The 18,802-nt window shown below is 43.3% G+C and overlaps 1 protein-coding gene across 1 annotated transcript; it reads left to right on the forward strand.

Annotated features, from left to right (window-relative positions):
* The first annotated feature begins 417 nt into the window (after nucleotides 1–417).
* On the forward strand, nucleotides 418–18,773 carry cep170ba (centrosomal protein 170Ba). The gene is made up of 19 exons (XM_072365991.1): nucleotides 418–632; nucleotides 1,618–1,755; nucleotides 3,906–3,995; nucleotides 4,742–4,820; nucleotides 5,383–5,441; nucleotides 5,808–5,964; nucleotides 8,738–8,866; nucleotides 9,455–9,949; nucleotides 10,047–10,969; nucleotides 11,164–11,322; nucleotides 11,747–11,885; nucleotides 12,005–13,639; nucleotides 14,223–14,469; nucleotides 15,247–15,379; nucleotides 15,729–15,860; nucleotides 15,949–16,037; nucleotides 16,435–16,528; nucleotides 16,616–16,667; nucleotides 16,793–18,773. Exons 2-19 carry the CDS (start codon nucleotides 1,651–1,653, stop codon nucleotides 17,014–17,016), a joined length of 4,941 nt encoding a protein of 1,646 aa, XP_072222092.1. The 5' UTR covers nucleotides 418–632; nucleotides 1,618–1,650; the 3' UTR covers nucleotides 17,017–18,773.
* Nucleotides 18,774–18,802: the final 29 nt, after the last annotated feature.

Raw genomic sequence — 18,802 nt, forward strand, 5'->3', positions numbered from 1 at the left:
AAAAAATACAGAAAATATGCTGTCCCCATTGGAAGGATGTTTTCATTTGCATATAAATGCAAATATCTCGTACTTTGCCTTTGAGTTGTTTCTAATGGCGTAATATTAATGTTTCATGTCAAGAATTTATGTCACTTAAACAACTTGGTGGCAACAAATGACAAAAAATGTAGACGAGAACTCACTGTTGACCACAGCCTGTTAATTTTGTTATAATTGCAAAAAAAGAGCATTCCTTCTTACAATAACTAAATAGTAAATAAAAAAAGAATAAGAAGAAGCGTGTTATGTTTTTATGTTTTTAACATAACACGTAGGCCTTAACATTAACGTAGGCCTTATCCAGCTGCTGGAAACTAGTCAGAGTGAGACCTCTTACTGCCTCCTGGTCTCAGATTAAACCCGTTTGATGGGACAGCTACGTCACCGAGTCGGAACAGGGCGAAGAGGCGTTGGGGGAGAGTTTCGCCCGATTGTCATTCCCAAAGGAGGAAGAGGGTGTGTTAGAAATTTACCTGTGCGGTGTCACCTGGTGTGCTGGTTATAACTACATGTCGGTCGTCGAATTTCATCTGCAGTAGGCCGTTAAAACGCTGGCTTCAATCAGACGTAAAACGGAGAAGGCATTAAAGGTAAGCAGGTCCCTGTTGGGAACAAATCATTGTGGAAAGCTTGTTTCGGTCTAATACGCTCACCAGCGTTAGCTAAACAGCCTCCCTGTCAATGACTCGCATCAACAGTCCTTGGCGACATTAAAAACAACGTTCGCGCCGCCTTCATGAAGCAGTAAATTAATTTGAATTGAAGATATTAACACTGTTTTGTATACCTGTGAATTACGTGTAGTTTGCTAAAGTTTCAGGAGGTAAAACCTTGTCTAGAAGTTGAAGTTGTCAGCTAACATTAACTTCAGTTTCCCAACCGCCTCTATAAACGTTTATACCGCGTGTTTACTTTTGTCGTGTCTTTAATTAAAATACATAACAATTATATGTGATTTGTGCAGACAGGAATGAGTCAGACTACAGTGAAATATACGCAGTTTCTGAACAACATGTAGAATGCATGGCAGCTTAAGCATCTTATGTCACTACCCGGACTACAAATAAGCATGTGATCTAATGGGAATTATTACAGATTACTTACAAATCAAATATTGAAAATATTCCACCTTCTCACAGTGGCTCTCATGAGCAAAACCACATTTTCCACAAGGAAAAGCAACAAGCACATGATGGTGTCCAAACAGCGAACACAAAATTAAATGAAAAAGAAAACTAAATGGAATGTACATTGGGCACAATAACAACAATAATCTTACTTTTTGTATTTTGTGAAATGCCTCTGGAAGTGACACATGGAAATATGCAAACAAAATATGTCACAGGTGGTTATTTAATTGCGTTTCCTTGATTGTAACGCAGACCAGACATCAATGGTTAGATAAACAAGTGTAACTTGGGCGAGGTGATACTTCCCCTCAGTAATCTCTACACTAAGGCAGGCTGTTGCAGGACAACTTCTTCACGACATCCGTCATTGTTCTGAGACAAAGGTAGTGGATTTGAATCCATCCTTACAAACTCCGAGCATATTCCAATTGTTTTCCTCTTGCAGGATGCAAAGAAGATCCTGACACGTGGCCCCAACATGAGCGTGACGTCATGGTTTCTGGTCAGCAGCTCGGGAACACGCCACAGGTTGCCCCGGGAGATGATCTTTGTTGGCCGGGATGATTGCGAGCTAATGCTGCAGGTGAGCTGCTGTCGTGACGTTTGGGGTTGACGCAGCAAACAGGCCGTTGGTGTCATCTGTGAAAGATGGCCGGGAAATGTTGCACTCCTCTGTTGTGATATGTGACGGGGCAGCTTGTCACATAAATATGTGAAAAACCAGTGGGAGGGTCCGTGCATGCTTTGCATGCGTGTATTTCTGACTGCATAACCTGGCGACAGTCTCCTCTCACTGCCCCTGACAGCCTTTCAAACAATGACTTAAATTGCTGCTCAAGCATTCCGCTGTGTTGTTTTTTTCCATGTGCTGTCTGTTATAAATGCTATTTCTTTGTGGCCTTTGTGTACTATTCTCCATCCCTTTTTCTTCTCACTCTGCATTTAGACCAGCAAAAGAGGAATGTTGCCTCAGAGGCTGTTGTTCATGCTATTATTTTGTGTGTTAAGCCCAGAAATTCCCTGCCAGCCACAGGGGCTGGTTAGGTTTTTAGGCGTCATCAGATCCAGGAAAAACCTCAGCTTCTCCCTCTGTGGAATGATGCAGGATGTCAGCTTCTCTGCTGAAGTGATCAGAACTGCTCCCAGACTTTGCTCTCAGTCAGGATCTGCACCAAATAGTTTCAAATCTTTGTTTTTGTGGCTGGTGTAACGCATTCCTTCTCCATTCAGGCGACAACTTGAAAGTCAGAACGTGGGAATCCTGTTTAGCACAAAAGCAGAGATTCGGTTTAAGTGAAGTCATTTCTGTTGCGTAGTTGCCTTAAAATGTTTGAACTTTCCATGGGAGCTGCTGTTTGATCTGTATCTCCATGAGCACCGACTGGCCCATACACCTCCAACAATAATAGCATTTTGTTTCTTTTCTTTTTCCGGCTCAGTGATGTGTTTTATTGTTCCTCAGTACCCGAGCGAGGGATAAAGATAAGTTAAAAGAGTTAAGATCGTTGTATCACCGCACTATAGCCTTCACAGTTAAACCAATCAAAGGAGTTAAACTAAATGATAAACCCATCGCTGTGGGTAGTAAAGCAACTGGAAAGTTTACAGAGTGGAAAGTTTCGGCACAGACAGTGACACCATAATTGCAGCTTTTATCTTTGTGGTTAGCGTGGAACGCTTTGTGACAAATGGTCCATTGGTAACAATGTTAATTTAGCAAATGAGTTTGGCAGTCATTTACAATCTTTGGGATTTCTGTGATGGAGAGGCCCAAAGTGCTAATGAGCAGAAAAGAGAGTGCATGTCGGCCTGAATCAGTTGATCAGTCTGCACATAAAGAAAGGAAGCGTATTTGGAAGGGAGCGTGTTTTTGCTCTGTGAATGGCAGGTGCTCGAGTACTTGAAGGCAGAGAGCAAAGTTTGAAGATCAAGTCACGGTTTATTGTGTTAGAATATTTAAAAAAGCTTTTTGCAGGCAGTAGTCTGTGTGCAAACTGAGTGATCACGATGTTTGAGACTCCAGCTGGCAATTATTTATTTACAGCCTTCGTATTTAAATAAGTTGAGATGCTGTGTAAAGTATAGATATGTACAGAATGCAGTTATTTGCAAATAATTTAGATATTTAAATCAAGAACATACAAGGAAAACGGTGAATGTTGAAGATTTGATTTGAAAAAGTTTTTGCTCTTCAAGAATTTGATTTCAGGACCGATTTTCACGAAAAAGTCTGACGGGGATGTGCTACATCACCTCCTCTTTAACACCTTTATGAGCTTTTTAGGCCTCAGGAGGCCAGTTGTTGTCTCTTTGAAGGTGAAATATTTTCCATTTTTTTTTCTTGAGTAAAGGGTTTCCGTTGGTCATTGGTTCGGTGTCACCTTTGTCAAACTTTTGTTCGATGATGTGCTGAATGTTTTACATCAGTCATTTAAAACCCCCCAAATCTTTTGTAGTTTCATGTTGAGGATTTGATTAAAGAACAACTCAGTTTGTGAGTTTCAACTCTTGATGTTTTCTCTTTGAGCCATTTTGAACCGTTTGAAATGACTGTGTTCTGTTTTCTTTTCATTTAAAGTTGTCTTTGAAGCATCCCGCTGTGTTATGAAGTAATCTGCAGATTATTATCAGTTTACCCAGGATCAGAGTTGATTTCTTTTCATCAGCGTTTAATCAGTTTATCAGTAAATCAGTTCAGCTGTTGTGACTGTTGTTTTTTTTTTTGTTCTGCAGTCTCGCAGTGTGGACAAACAGCATGCTGTTATCAACTATGACTCCAACAAAGACGAGCACATGGTGAAAGACCTGGGCAGCTTGAACGGGGTGAGTTGATCCACCTTCAGCACCAAAATACCTGCTTTAGCCGGAGCGAGAAAGCAGCCACACGACTCCCTGAAGACTTTTTGTCTCATGGCCTCAACAATTCCAGTGCAACAAAATATGTCTCTGTGTGCCAGAGACTGCTGGTAGAACAGTGGCAGATACTGGATTTCTCCAGGTGGCTTGGGCCTCCTTTTTTTTGTATGTCACTCTGTGGTCCTCTCCTCTTACTGCTCTGTTGCCACTTCATTGACCCAACGAAACCCAGATTTGGGCAGTGAGAGAAACCAGCCATTGTTCCCGCGGAGTGTTTCTTTTGGCTCTAGTAACCGTAGCCAAGCTAATCAGAGCAGAGCGAGAGTGAGGACCTGTAACTGAAGTCCTTCCCCGATTACCTTTATTTAGTCTGCACAGAGCGAGACCTGCTCTTTGTGCACAGCGTTATTCTTGTGTTTCTGCAGATTTAACAAGCTGAACATTAAAACCGGCATCTTTCTCACCAGTTGTTAAGGCAGAAAGAACCAACAAACGTGCACGAGCCTAACAGCAAAAACTGTTCCTGCTATTGCATAATGGTGTAATCCCATCAGAGTTTTAGTGCGCTGGTGGATTTACTTTTAGTGGAAATGGGGCCAGTTCCAAAGCACCTTACAGTACCAGGGTGCGTGCCACAAGGAATTAGTTTAACTGTGAGTGGGCAAATTTAGTTTATTAACGCTGAAAATGATGACCTTGATTCTGTTTTGCAGACATTTGTGAATGACCTGAGGATCCCGGACCAGACGTACATCACCCTCAAGCTGTCGGATGTCATTCGTTTTGGTTATGATATCCTTTTTTTAAATTCTTCTCATCTAAAGATTACTCAAACTGTGCTGTCATTAGCTTAATCGTGCCTGGGTTTGTGCTGTTCTTGTTAGACAGACTTCCTGCTACTCAGTTAATGATTAGCAGCCCACCCCGAAATAAGCCAGTGGTCAAGCAGCTGTTTCGCTCACACATTTATTGCATTTTCTTTCCTCTCGGTGGTCCTTTACCGCGTTGGCATGTTAATCCCATACAGTTTTCCTGTCAGGGGTTTTAGATTATGTGGGGCTGTGGACAGAAAAGCTCCAGCGCCCTTTGACCCCCGGAGCACAAAAATGATGAATTGTGAAATGTAGTGTAGATAACAAAAAGGAAAGACACATTTGAAAATCTTTGGGAGCACACAGTGGGGGACATGATGGTATATGTTAGAAGTCGGGGGCTGAGAAATTAATTTTTTTGGACTGCAGCGGCAGAAGAAGACATTTTGATCTCCTCAGGTGGAGAAAAAATGTATAACTAGATTTAGGTAATAAATGGTGTTACAGGAATTTAGATTTGAGTTCTTTAACTCCTTCTGTACATGCTCATGTGTATATCCTGGAGAGGAGTCAACATAAAGTCCCAGAGGAAGCGCTGAAAGTAAGTGAAGTTGACATTTAGGAGAACTGCTCAGTATGGATCCCTGTTTGTTATTCTTATTCTATATTCCCTATCAAGTAATGGTTATAGCTCTTTTTTTCAAAGTGATCACTTAACCAATTTTACTCTGTATCTTAGAGTAACGTTAACATTTGAATATATTCTTTTTGTGTTTATCCTGCTCTGTGTCATCTGTGTAACTCTTCAAGTGCCACAAACAAGACTGAGGAAAATAACATGTAGATGTTTAAACTCAAGAAGTCCCTGGTGGATATCCTTCCTTAAATGTATGACAACAAATGCATCTGCACTGATTGTTGGCAGGAGGTTTTTCACATCCTGTTTCCCTTCTGTCTCTCCGCACAGCATGAGAAGTACACCAGCCAGTTGCAGCTCGGTATAAAATCCCTGGAAGCCAAGATAAAGGAAAAACAACAGCTTCAGAGCTTAGAGAAGGGCAAAGATGGTATTTCCAATGTCAAACTGCAGGACAGGACTGAGCGAAGGGCCCAGTCACTCACAGGTAAACAATTCAGTCCACACACTCGCCATCAAAGCAGATACATGTTAGCAGGAAGGCAGAGGGTTTATGATAGTAGAAGCAGGCGTAATACATTTTTGTTGCCTAAGGGGAACGGGATTTGAATACGCTGTTCACATACAAGGAAGAGGAAGTCCGTGAGTCTCCATGTGCAGCATGACTTTGGCCATAGATCCCTTGATAGAGCAACTGTGGCTTCTTTTATTAAGAGCTTCCCTGGTGTGAGATTAGGATGCCATGTGAGCAGAGAGGCTGAAGCCACAATCCTGTACTGTCTGTAATGAAATCGATCCTGACATCCCGGGGTTTGCAGAATGAGCACCAGCAACAGCAGAAGAGTTAAGGACAAGCAGTCTTATCTCTGTCAGCCATGCCTGACTGCTGACAAGAAGCGGGGTGCCGCCAAGCGTGATGATGAGAACACGTGCTGGAGAAGAATTGCAGGTCTCAGTTCCAAGCTTGGCACTTCTGTCCATGACCCACTGGTGGATTTGCCAGCCTGTATTTACAGTCTCTGTCACACGCTCTCTGCTCGTAGATGTACTGAGTAAGTCATTTTTCACAGAGCCGTGTTCACAGTCAGCAAACTGTTGGTTCAATAGAAGCGCTCTGTGAATGAAAATCATTTACACTGACAGAACTATTCCAGCTGTTGTTGACTGAGCAGCCCTTGTGCTTTCTGCTTCATAATTGGCCCTGTGAGTTTAGTTGGGAAACAACAACCAGAGCTTAAAATAGACCTTTTCCATCTGTAGCCTGATGCTCCTCATGCTACCTTTGATTGAACTGCTGCACTTTGTGTTTTTTAGCAAGACATTTCTTAGCAGAATCTGAGTATGATTGTAACTGTAAGTGGCCTAACAAACCTGTCATTTCAAACTCTTTGAACAGTCCCAGTGAAGCCATGTTTACTTGTGGTCATGCACTTATTGCCTGGCCTCAAAGTAGCATAGCACTGTGCTGCTGTGAGTCAGTTGACTGAGATAACTTCACTGTAAACTCACCATCTCGTTCAATGTGCAGCCACAACATGATAAGGATGATATTTCAAAGTTTGTTAGAAAATAAGCAGCTAAAGTTTCAATTGCTACTTATAATGAATGGCACCGGTTCTGCTGAATTACACACCAACCCTCAACAAACTGTTTTTTGAAGTCCATTTGTTTAAGAGAACACTGTAGAAAGCTTCCTCTCTGTGAGACTGAGCTTGCTTATCTCTATTGACTTTATGGAAATACATTCTCCTTAACTGAATATGTTTGACCGGATACATCAATATAATGTCCTTTTTTTTTCTCCTGCAAAGATTTAGGTTTCTTAAGCTGGCTTTCTGACCTTTAATTCTACAAACTTTATGCAAGTCTGTCTCTTACTTGTCAGCTGAGAATATATCTGAATGTATATATCCTTTTCTGTGTCGCTCATTTTCCCTCGCAGCTGTACAGGATGCTGAGGGAATCCAACCCTCCAGCTGTCTGTGGGCAGGACACTTCAACTGTGCAGTGTGTGTGACTCAATCAGGCCTACTTTATGCTGCCAGGCCCTGGAGCTGTTTTAGTATTTGGAAATGGGGCGTGGAATTATTTGTTGTACAGTAAACCAGCCCTACAAATATGAATATGTTCTAATGTTTCATCCTTTATGTTTTTTAAGTGATTTTTTTTATTTTCATTTTAATCTTGTGACTGTCATAAACGGCCAACCCAGAAAAGCACTAACTAAAGTTTAGAAATCAGCCACATATTTTTAGGATTTGCAGTTGTATATTTGGCCACAAACACAACCTAACAAAGAAATGAAAGCTGGTTTGTTATTTTCACAAACTGTTGAAATCTCCCTCTTTATGTCCCATAATACGGAGCTCTTCACTTAAGAGCTTTTTCATCCATTTTATCCCCTTTTTTGCCTTCTTTTGGCTTATTAATGAAATCCCAGCAATGTGTGCAGTGCACTTATTTTATGCTCACCCATGTTTTCTTTAGCTAAAAGGAGGAGGTTGAGTCAGCAGAAAGGAATTAGTAGCGGGCCCCCTCTGCTTCTCCTGTCACTTTGTTGGTGTCTTATTGTGTGTGTCCAAGGCAACAGTGGTCAAGTGCTGTTGATGCTTGGGTTTGCGTATCCAGAGAAAACTCCAAAGAGCTTGTTTGCCCCGACTCTCTGGCCCAAAAAAGTGGCTTCTAGATTATCTGATTAAGTCCATTATAGGCTTGCTCTTGCTGCCATGTGTGTAATAGTGTGCCAGGATATGCCGACTCTGACTAAACACTGTATGGGATAAATCTCCACTCCCCGAAGTCAGCAAAGCGTGTCTCTGTCTACAACAAGCTTCAGTTTAGATGGTTAGCCTTTATCCTGCATTGTGTTGTTGTTTTTTTCTTTGAAGATTAGGATTAACTGCGTCATCACCACATGAGGAGGATTACGTTTTGGTGGTTTGCGTGATACAGCTGGTATCACAGTTTGACATCCACTGCTCTTTGGGCCCTGGGAAAGTGTAGTAAAAACACCAATTGCTTCAGGAAGTGTGACACTATGGTGCTCTGACACATGATGTGGTCCAATATTTTTTTGTTGTATCACCAAACCAAGATAGGGCTTTTTTTTTTTTATGTCACCAAAATAAACATACGGGCTTATAAAGAGAGGTGATGGTGGAAATCCCTTCTTTGCTATTACTCTGCCTTTCCTCTGTGCCTGAGTGAAGTATGTGACTGATGGCGTTTTGTGCGTCTGTGTTTTTGCATTCATCTGCTAGCTACTACAGATACTCCGATATCCAAGCCGACTCCTTTGTATGGCCAACCGTCCTGGTGGGGGGAGGATGAAGACGCAGCCCTCAAAAAGCAAAACAGAGGTGGAAAAATGCCAGAAGCGGAGTCTCCAGGTCAGAAAATACATCTTATATTTGTATACATGTCTTTGTTTTTTTATCATTGTTATTTTATTTGTTTTTTTTCTATGTATCTATAAGGTAAGATATATTTGTGCTAACTGAGCATTGATAGTAATGATAAGCTTTTGTGGCACTGCTATCTGATGCACTCTGTTGGTCACTGTTGGGTGGTGTTAAGCAGGTCCCTGAATGCCAGTCGTGGAGTGGTTGCCTGGCCAGTGGGCAGTGCCTGTCTGCCTCGTGATGGATTATGACCCATAAGCAGCCAGCGGGGGGTGGAAGAGTGATTGTTCTCCTCATACTGCCCAAACTGAAACAGATTACCACTCGGCCCCTGCATTGGCTACATCTAGAAAACCAACTCAATTATTAGTTTCTCAGCCTAACAGCTGGATCGTTAATGCTATTTATAGCCCCCCTTTTTTAGGTTTTGTTTAAAAATTACATGGCAGTTGATTTACTCATTTTTTAATACCTTAGAGTTCTAGATTTTGGCTTTTTTTTCTTTTATATTTGTTTCGTACCATTACTAAAGCTGTATGTATATTCACTGTTATCTTGTCGCTTTATTGATAACAGAGCCTGTTAAAGACGTAACCAGATGTGAAGTCAACGGTTCTTTGTCAGACAGTCAGGCCAAGCCCACGTTCTCCTACCGCCGGGAGCCAAGCTACTTTGAAATCCCAACTAAGGAGTTCCAGCAGCGACCTGCCAAAACGCCAGAGTCGCAAGTTCACGAGGTTCCAACAAAAGACACCTCAGATCCCACTCAGCGTCTCCCCTCCACCCCCACACCACCCGTGGTCCAAAGCCACGCCTCCTTCACTATCGAATTTGATGAATGCACGCCAGGCAAAATGAAGATCAAAGACCATGTGACCAAGTTTGCTTTCCGTCAGCAGCGAAAGCAACCATCCACAGGGGTTGCTACCACACCTACAGAGGTGATGTCAGCAGAAAGCAAAGTTGCTGATTGGCTGGTCCAGAGCAACGCGAGCATGATGAGGAGGAGGTCACAGTGCGAAGACATGTATAGCACAAACAGCGACCCATCAGTTCCGATGATCACCAAAGGTGGGCCCTTATACAATGCGTTTTATGTTTATAAACACATAAAAGTGTGTAGTAGTGTGCTAACTCTCATGCTAACTTGTTGTGTCTCCATCATCAGCAAACCACAGTGAGGATGGTTTTCACAGTGAATCAGGGCATCCTGCAATCAATGGAAATGATTTCCGTCACTCAGAACCTCAGATAGTGTCTCATGTTTCTCCACAAAACTTAAGAGCTTCCCAACCACAACGCTTTGCCTCCCCAGACTCCGAAGAACCTTCGTCCTACTCTTCACCTGAGTCTCAGTCTCTTTCCAATCAGGGCAAGGCTGAGCCTCATCAAGCCTTTGTCATTGAATTCTTTGAGGATAACGCAAGAAAAAAGCGCTCACAGTCCTTCACCAGTAGTGCTGCCTCGCCTGAGCCCTCAGGTGTCCAGCAGGATACAGCAAGGAAGAGCTCAAGCCCTACTGGGGAGAGGCCTGTCCCACCTGCGTCCTCCACCACTCCCCCAACCCAGCGATACACTATCCCACTGAAGGGGTCTGCTTCCACAGGGTTTCAAAGAGCTGGTTCTCTAAGAAAAGAAAAGACAGAAGACCGGATCAGCACCAACTTCTCTTCTCGCTCTTCATCATCTGTGTCTGTTAGACCTTTTAGCAGCGTAGGCCGGAGATCCAAACTTGCACAGGAATTTACTGCTGAATTACTCAAACAGAAGCAGAACTCTGCCTCCAGCTGGGAGAAAAAATCTTCTGGTTCTCCCAAAGCAGTACAGAGAGGGACGGCGGTAGTTGCACAGTCTGATCAGAGGCCTACAAGCCCTCCTCCATCTGTTGGTCATCTCCAGCCTCTGACTTCCTCTCCTATCCATCAGCCTGTTCCCCTCAAGGTCCCCGTCATGCCCCCAGCATCTCAGAGTGGGGAAGTCAAGAGCCTGAGAAATGAAGAGGAAGACAGTCTGAGTGACGCAGGAACCTACACTATTGAAACAGATCTTCAAGATAAAGAGCTTGAAGAGGCACGGGGCAAGATTGATCAGGCAAGATGCTTCATCTATGTTCATTCTACAGAAATGTTGCTTATGGCTGAAAGCGTGTTGCTTAAAAGAATTAATCTGGCTTCGGTGTTCACCAGCTTCCACTTTAGGTCCTGGCCGGAATGAGCCATGGACGTTATTAGCCCCACTTTCTCCACTCTTGCACTTATACACTTGCAATGCTTTGTTCCTGACAGGTGTTTGGCGTTGTTGAGAGCCCAGAGCCAACGAAGCAGAGTGAAGCACAAACCTCATCAGCATTTAGGCCTGTTATTGTTCAGGGCAGGGAGGAGCATAGGCAGAGTAGCTGTGGGGAGGTGAAACCAGCTCCAGAGCAGGGACAGAGTCTGGTAAAGGTAACCCCTTATTCTCAGGGTGGGATTGGTGATTGAAAGAATCATTTTAACACCAGCTCTATTGACAGTTAATTAACATTTTGAGTCAGTAAGCCAAAATTGTCTGAATGCATAAATCAGCATGCATTGTGGTCTTGATTTGGCTTCTTGGTATTTTCTATCCTTGTTTCTCTTTAAATTTTTCTTGATTTGGCTCCTTTCCTCACAGGCTCTGGGTTCTTCATTGTTTGGGTTTTCCTGTCCAACCAAATTTTTAAGAACAAAATCTACACTTCTTAAGCAATTGTACTACATACTCATTGATAGATTGATCTTCAGTTGTTTATCGTAACCATTTCTAATCAGAGAAATCATGATTATCTACTTTGTTTTATTCTAAATGTTCTTTAAAGACTGTGAATAAGTCGTATGTTTTCTCATACAGGTTCAGCCAGCAGCTGCAGTGTTACAGGGGGCTCCTAAGTGGATGTCTTGCTGGGCCAGCTTGGTAGACAGCTACTCAGAATCTGGCCCTTCAGCTGGAGTCGCTGACATTCCTGCCCAGATGGAACTGTCAGGAGGGGGTGAGCTACCTAACGAAACATTGGTCTATTTGAAATGATAATGAGAGACCCTGATGAATATGAATGATATTCCGTTTCAGTATGTGTGGTTAATATGCATTAAAACTGTCTCACTTCAGCACGAGGAACCATCACCCATAAGGCCACATTCAACCGACACCCAGACAGCTCAGATGCTGATGGTTCAAAGACTCGACACATCCTCACGCAGGTACCACAGGGGGACAGGAGCAACGTTCCAGCTCCCAGTATTCATGTCCATTATAATCCAAACTCAACTTTCAATGTTGAAGACAATAGCTCAGCGGCCTCCAGGAATCTTGACAGTGTCCACAGGTTAACAGTGCAGGATGATGTAGAGCCTGACAGCCTGAGTGATGCCAGCAAGTCAGATGACGGCTCCATCATAGAGCAGAGTAGGAGACAGCTGTCAGACGCAGAAGAGAAGCAAAAAGAAGACAAGCCCAGACTCCCTGTCAAGTCGACGTCTTTCTACATCGGGTCAGAGGAGGAGTCAAAACCACAACGTGGAGGCTTAAAACCCAGCACCCCTAAGGCTGAGAGAAAACATGTAAGCAGAACTTTCTCCACAGCTACACTTACTAAACAAAAAGGCAGTCAGGACCCTGGAAAAATGAAACCCACTGCATCAGCCCCCGTGCTGAGCCAAGGCACACCGTGTCCAGAAGGTAAAGAAGCCACAGTATCATCATTAATCAGACAGGAGAGCTTCACTAAGGAGAAGCCGAGCAATGCCAGGCTGCCCAACATCTCTAGTAAGCCTATTCACAGAGAGTCAGACCCAGTATTATTCCAGGGGACCAACAGTCAGGATACTCACTCGTACCTCAAACAGACGGAGGATGTTCTTGCTGTTCTCGAGGCCAAACTCCAATCAGAACAGTCGGGGACTACTCCATCTCCCATTATGGACTCTCTTTCTGGGGACTCTGATGTAGATACCTCCAGCACAGTCAGCCAACACAGCAATACGACCAAACCAAATGTACTAATGAAAAAAACATCTGCTAGCGGCCTCCATAGAGAGAGGTCTTCAGCCAGCATAGCTAGTCAGGATTCAAATCACCAGTCTGCATCTGAAAAGCACCGTTCTTATGGATCAAACAACACCAATAAAACTGAGCCGGTCAGGCAGCCAGTGGGATTGAGGCGTAGTGTTGGGAAGCGTGGCTCTGCAGACTTAAGTGATGAACCTCGGAGCTTACCTTACTCTGATCAGGAGTCCAGCAACTACAAAACAAGCAGAAAATACACAGTGCCCCTTCAGAAGGAGGATGGCAAAACTTCCAGAGTGTCTCATGCTTTGAGCCGTGCCAACAGTTTATCAACACCAAGACCCACCAGGGCCTCCATACTCCGCCGGGCTCGCCTGGGAGAATCCTCAGACAACGAGGGGACAGAGACAGACAGGCAGTCCCAGGAGACGGTCAACGCCCAAGCTAAGCAGCCCCAGGAAGCCAAGAAACTCTCCAGACTGGATATGCTGGCCTTGCCTCGCAGGCGGTCAGGCTCGTTCAACGCAACTAGTGACACAGAGGCCTCCACCACCCCACAGTGGACAGGCAGGAACACGGGATTCTCCAACCGCAGCACAGAGTCGAGCAGCAGCTCCATTCAAAGGGTCTCCACTGCGGGAGCAAAGCCTGTGGAAAGGCCACAGAAGGCCGCACTCAGCAGAACTCCAGTCACTCGTGGACGCTCCAGCAGTGCCAAATATGCCAGCAGCACAGCAAGTGAGTACAATACATTCTTCTACATTATAGGCGTTTCATTGAGTGGAAACCACCCAAACTAGCATTGTCACAGCGGTGAGTTGGTTTCAAACATTTATTGGTCACAGTTAAGCAAGCGATGCCTTTTTATTCATTCTGGCCAGCCAAAAGTGTTTTTTGAGTTGGGAACTGGCTCTGGGATTTCACTAACAGCAGTGACACTAACTTTGATGCTACTGTGTTTTTACATGTGTGCTCACACAGTACACAGATGATCAGGAACTGGTTTTTATGTGCCTTCATGCTTATGGGGTATGTGGTCATGATGAGTAACGTTCTTCTTTTGACCTATACTTAGCTTTTCAGTGTTACTAAATGGTTCTAATCTTCTACTCAGCTACTATACTGGGGCGGTCAAGTGCTCAGTTCTGTGTAAAGTCCACAGAATCTTCTGTTACTTACACTGGGAATTGCCTCGGTGACTCCCATCTGAAAATCTTGGTGGTGTTTTTTCCTGGAGGTATTCTTTCATGGCACTTTCTTTTCTCCCTTGTTTTCCCAACTTCTCTATCGTCTTTTCGTAACTCAAATTCGCCACACCAAGACTCAAGAAGGCGACAGAAAGGCTCTGACTATACCTCTACCTCAGACGAGGAATACGACTCAAACCGGAGCAATGTTAAACACAAACGCTCCCAACCTTCCTCAGCTTCTCATAGTCCGCGCAGTCAGCTGCGGGCCCAGCCGGTAGTCGCTCGACACCCAAAATCCCATAACAGAGATTCTGAAGAGGAGAACCATGAGGGAGAGCCCTTCCAGAACTGGTCCGCCCACAGTGCTGAGATTGCACGGTAAGGAATATGATAAACTGAGTCTGTTTGTGGTGTAGATGCTCATATACTGTAAACCTGCGTGTTTCCATCGCCTCATTCTAATGCTAGTCTCACACATACAGGTTCAAACTTCTATTTCCCCCATATTTGTCTTGATTAAGGTTCAAGGGAAGCTGTACAACAGAAAATAAGAGCGTAAATTGCCTGCTAAGTTTTAGTTTTTGAATTGCTGCAAAAACCAGAACAAACTAAGCATTGATTTCAAGCATGGACGAGGATTTTTACTTATAAATGTAGTCTTTTATCCAAATGACTTACAAGTGAAGAACAAACATTCAAGTTTCTGTACAGTAAGAAACCCACATTATTATATCCATTTAAATTACAAATGAGAAGAGTCTTGCCTGAGGATTCTTTTCAGTGGAAACAATTTATTTGTGATGGAACTTTCTCCGAGCTGGCCTGGATCACACAAGGAAAACTTAGGATGCTATTCCAAGTTTGTTTGAGCAGAATTAAGAGCACATTAGCACAATGGGGTGTTAATGCTATTCTGAAACCCTCTCCTCGCTTCAGTTTGTAAACACAGACATCATGTGTGTATATTACACGTTTCCAGGGTTCTTAGGCGGCCTCAGCTGATGACACACCTGATCTTAGACACTGTCACATCTAATCTGTGCAGCTGGGATAAGGTCGGCTCGACTCTACGCTGGCCTTGAACTTTTGCCTGTTGATACTCAAAAGCTCCCTACATTATTTCTGTGTTTTCTTCTATCTTCCTCCCGCTGCTAGGTTAAGTCAAGACCTTGCCAAAGATTTGGCTATCTTAGCCAGAGAGATCCATGACGTAGCAGGTGACGGTGAGCCACAAATGCCTGGAGCGGAGCACAATTCAACCGTTTCCACAGCAGCCAGCCAGCAACAGGTGCATCCAACATGCTAATAAAAGCTCATCTCATTCAGAGTAAAAGATGCAACCTTTCAAGTTATTGTATTATTATCTACACTGCTTTAAAGGTACTCCCCAAGTAGCAGTGTACTGTATGTATGTTCTCGTGGTTTTGTTAAATACAAACATACAGAAGTTGAATAGCGATTCAGAGGAATATTCTAGAATTATTTGGTTTCCAGCTCTGCTGCATATATGCAACTGTTAAAGTTTGTTGTTTGAAATGCATCGTGCTGTATAATATAGTAAAACTGTTCCATAAAGGACAATAGGGTTTTTTAGCCTTTTCACTCCCTAAATCTAACTTCTAAAGTCTTTTCTCCAGCTGGTTCCACATTCTTCAGAGGCTGGTTTAAACCACAGGGTCCAAACATGTTCTGCACTAAAAAGGGAGACTAACCAGAGCTCAAGCGACCATGAGCAGAACTCCAAACAACAGGCAGGAAGTAGAGACGAGGTCAGACACGAGGAGCTCCTTCGCTTCATTTTTAGATACTCGCTTGAGTTGGAAGATTGCTTTAAAATGTTTGTTTTTTTCCCCACAGGTTGTAATGGACCATGTGATGCTGAATCCTGTGTATCAGGTCATAATGGCCATCAGAGAAAACACGGAGCAACTTGCTGGCAAAATGAAGTAAGAAGTGAAGAGGAACAGACATCACACACTCTTAACATGCCCCCCATGTTTAATCTTGCTTTATTGATCCTATCAGACAACCAGATTACACTGAGTATTTAATCTTATTTGATTACAGTAATTGTCTGACTGACAGGAGATTTAATCTTATGAGTAGATTACATGCAGATGAAAAGTTTCCTTTGAGATTTAGACAAAGGATGTTGTTCTGTTTTTTAAATGACGACTATAAATGTGAGAATAAGCAACAGTTATATACTTTCTTTATTTTAAATGCTGAAAGAGGCTCCAGACTATATTGGCCAAATTTCAGGCACAGAAACACGGATGGTCTCTAATGGAGAAGATTGTGAGGACAAAGTTTGTGAGGATGCTCTTGGTATTCTGCCCACAGGGTACTGTTTCAGGACAGGATGGATATCTGGGAAGAAATTGAGGCCAATATTAATGCTGACAGCGATCTCTCTATTGGCCATGCTTCTAACAAGGTATGTGACCATTTGGGTTTGTTTTAAAGCTTGATGTTTGCAAGGTAATGATGTGTGTTTAAGCTTAGTCAAATGTGTGTATTTCAGGAAATTGTGTCAATCTTAAAAGAACTTCAGAGCGTTCAGAGACAACTTGAGGGTGAGAAATCCATCCTATTGGAGACAAAAATCAAGATGAAGTGTGTAATTTGTGCTTTTTATACAAGAAGGAAGGAGTAAGTTGTTAGCTGACAGAATTGCTGGTCTCCTGTTCTTTGATTTCAGTCATAAATACAGTCATGGAACCCAGCGGTACATCAGAGGCTACCAAGACCTCAGCTTCCTCTGTCTCCTCCTCGTCTGGAGTTCGATCCTCCCGAAGCTCTTCGTCCAGAGACTGGAGGACCATCCATTCTGTTTCCAAACGTGGCGGCGGCCCGAGGCCCAGTGAGAGTGTCAGGAGAGCAGCTGTGACGCCGGACGATCTCAGAGAGGGTTATTTAGTCTGACAAAAACACTAAAATGCCACCAGAGCTGAACTTCTGCCACACCTCCAAAAACCCAGGTGCCAGAAAATTGTGCACAAGTGAAACCAGGTGCTGGGGAAGTGAGACTAGATTCACAGAGCTGCAGACTCCTGCGTCTCCAAACAATACTCACAACCGCACTGCCAACACTACTCACCCGTATAGTGGTGTGATACTGCAGTCCAGCCAGCACTAAACTCTCTCAAAGCCCAGTGAGTGGGAGGCATGGATGTGAGGTCATGATTTGAGGAAGCAGCGGGACATTTCAGTAGATTTCACCCTTAAAAGACTGCAGTGCTACATTTGGTTCTGTGTTACAGATTGTCCTCGTTCTTGACCAACATAGCTGATTTTTAAGAGCTTGTTATAATTATATGGTTGACTTAGAACCAGCCTGAGCATAATCATCTCAGGGAAATCTATAAATACTTCAGAAATTTGTGTTTAGTGGCAAATCACATTTTTTGAGGTAACGGTTTTGAGTCCAGAGCTGCTGTTATTACTTGCAGATGTTGATATACTGTGTATTTGTATCCTCGGCAACCCCACTGCATTTCTTGCTCTTCCTTGCAGGCCACATTTATAGAAGAATGTAAAAACTATTTATTAGTGGTGTTTTGTGACTGACACACCAGGACTTTGGGAGAAACTCGGTGCCAGACCAACTGTTATATTACAAAGTTGGTACAAGGCTGTTTGGTGTCTGTTTCTTTGGCAACACTTCCCTCCTGAGGAGACGAACACTACTTTGTCCAGCTAGGGGTTGGAAATCCCTCAGGAATGTGTGATCTGAATAGGAGGAGGAGCTCAGTCCCTAGTTAAGCCACCTGCAGAACATACTTTGGATGTTTTCAGCTATTCCTGCTTCTGAAAGTGTGTTTATGTCAAAAACAACTGGGGCATTGAGACCTTTTGTTAGCCCAGAGGCTTTGCCAAAGACCATTTTAGAAAGTTGACATTCACTGCGTTTGTACAGAGCTCATCACACCGGTATACGGCTGGTGAAGTCCAACCTAAAAGATGTCAGAGCACTGTGTTAAGTGTTTGACTTTCTCTCCATCTGTTGGGTCACAAGTATAGAAGACGTTCTGTAATTTTGACAAATTTGTGTGAGACTGTAAAACCCTGATTTTGTCGAGTACGTAAATGTCTGTATGTCTCAAAAATTACCTCTCGATCTTTTGCACTAATGTAAGACATTGTCCCCTCAAGCTGATATGCTGCAAAACTGAGACGCGTTTTGCCCCCCCTCAAAGATTGTTGCAATCTGATGCTGGTGAAGTTGAAGCGGAGGGGTAAAAAACAGGCAACCAGCAATTCTTTTTCTCTTCCTAATAGAGATTGTACACGTGATTGTAGCTGGAAAGTACCTACAAGTGCCGCATAGCTGTGTGGGAAGATGTTTCATGCAGCCAACTACAGTGTTTGTTTACAAACTAGAGCAAAAACTGAATGTTAGTCCCTCTTTCCAAATGTATTGCTGCTACCTGTCTGTCGGACCGATTTCCCTGTTGCTTCATTCCAACGGTTACAGAGAAAGTCAGAGCTGAACTTTGTATCTTATGTGTGATTTTTGTGTCCCTTTTCCTTTTGATATTCAGTTTCTGTTTCCACATCTTTCCACCCCGGGTGATTTGGTTGTAATTTGCTGGGAGTTATTTATGTTGGGATATTCCTGTCAATTGTCAGATGATTATTATTATATATATATATTTTTTTCCGAATAAATTTGATCAGCACACCCTCTTACTGCGTTTTCTTTCTTAAT

Source organism: Leuresthes tenuis, unplaced genomic scaffold (assembly GCF_036924035.1).
Source record: "Leuresthes tenuis unplaced genomic scaffold, fLeuTen1.0.hap1 SCAF_15, whole genome shotgun sequence".
Lineage (NCBI taxonomy): Eukaryota > Metazoa > Chordata > Actinopteri > Atheriniformes > Atherinopsidae > Leuresthes > Leuresthes tenuis.

Bases quoted from the DNA above. Each gene is read 5' to 3' on its own strand.
- cep170ba (XM_072365991.1), top strand. From the start codon at position 1,651: ATGAGCGTGACGTCATGGTTTCTGGTCAGCAGCTCGGGAACACGCCAC. The intron at 3,996-4,741 runs GTGAGTTGATCC...TCTGTTTTGCAG, and splicing joins ACCTGGGCAGCTTGAACGGG to ACATTTGTGAATGACCTGAG. The intron at 16,529-16,615 runs GTATGTGACCAT...TGTGTATTTCAG, and splicing joins TTGGCCATGCTTCTAACAAG to GAAATTGTGTCAATCTTAAA.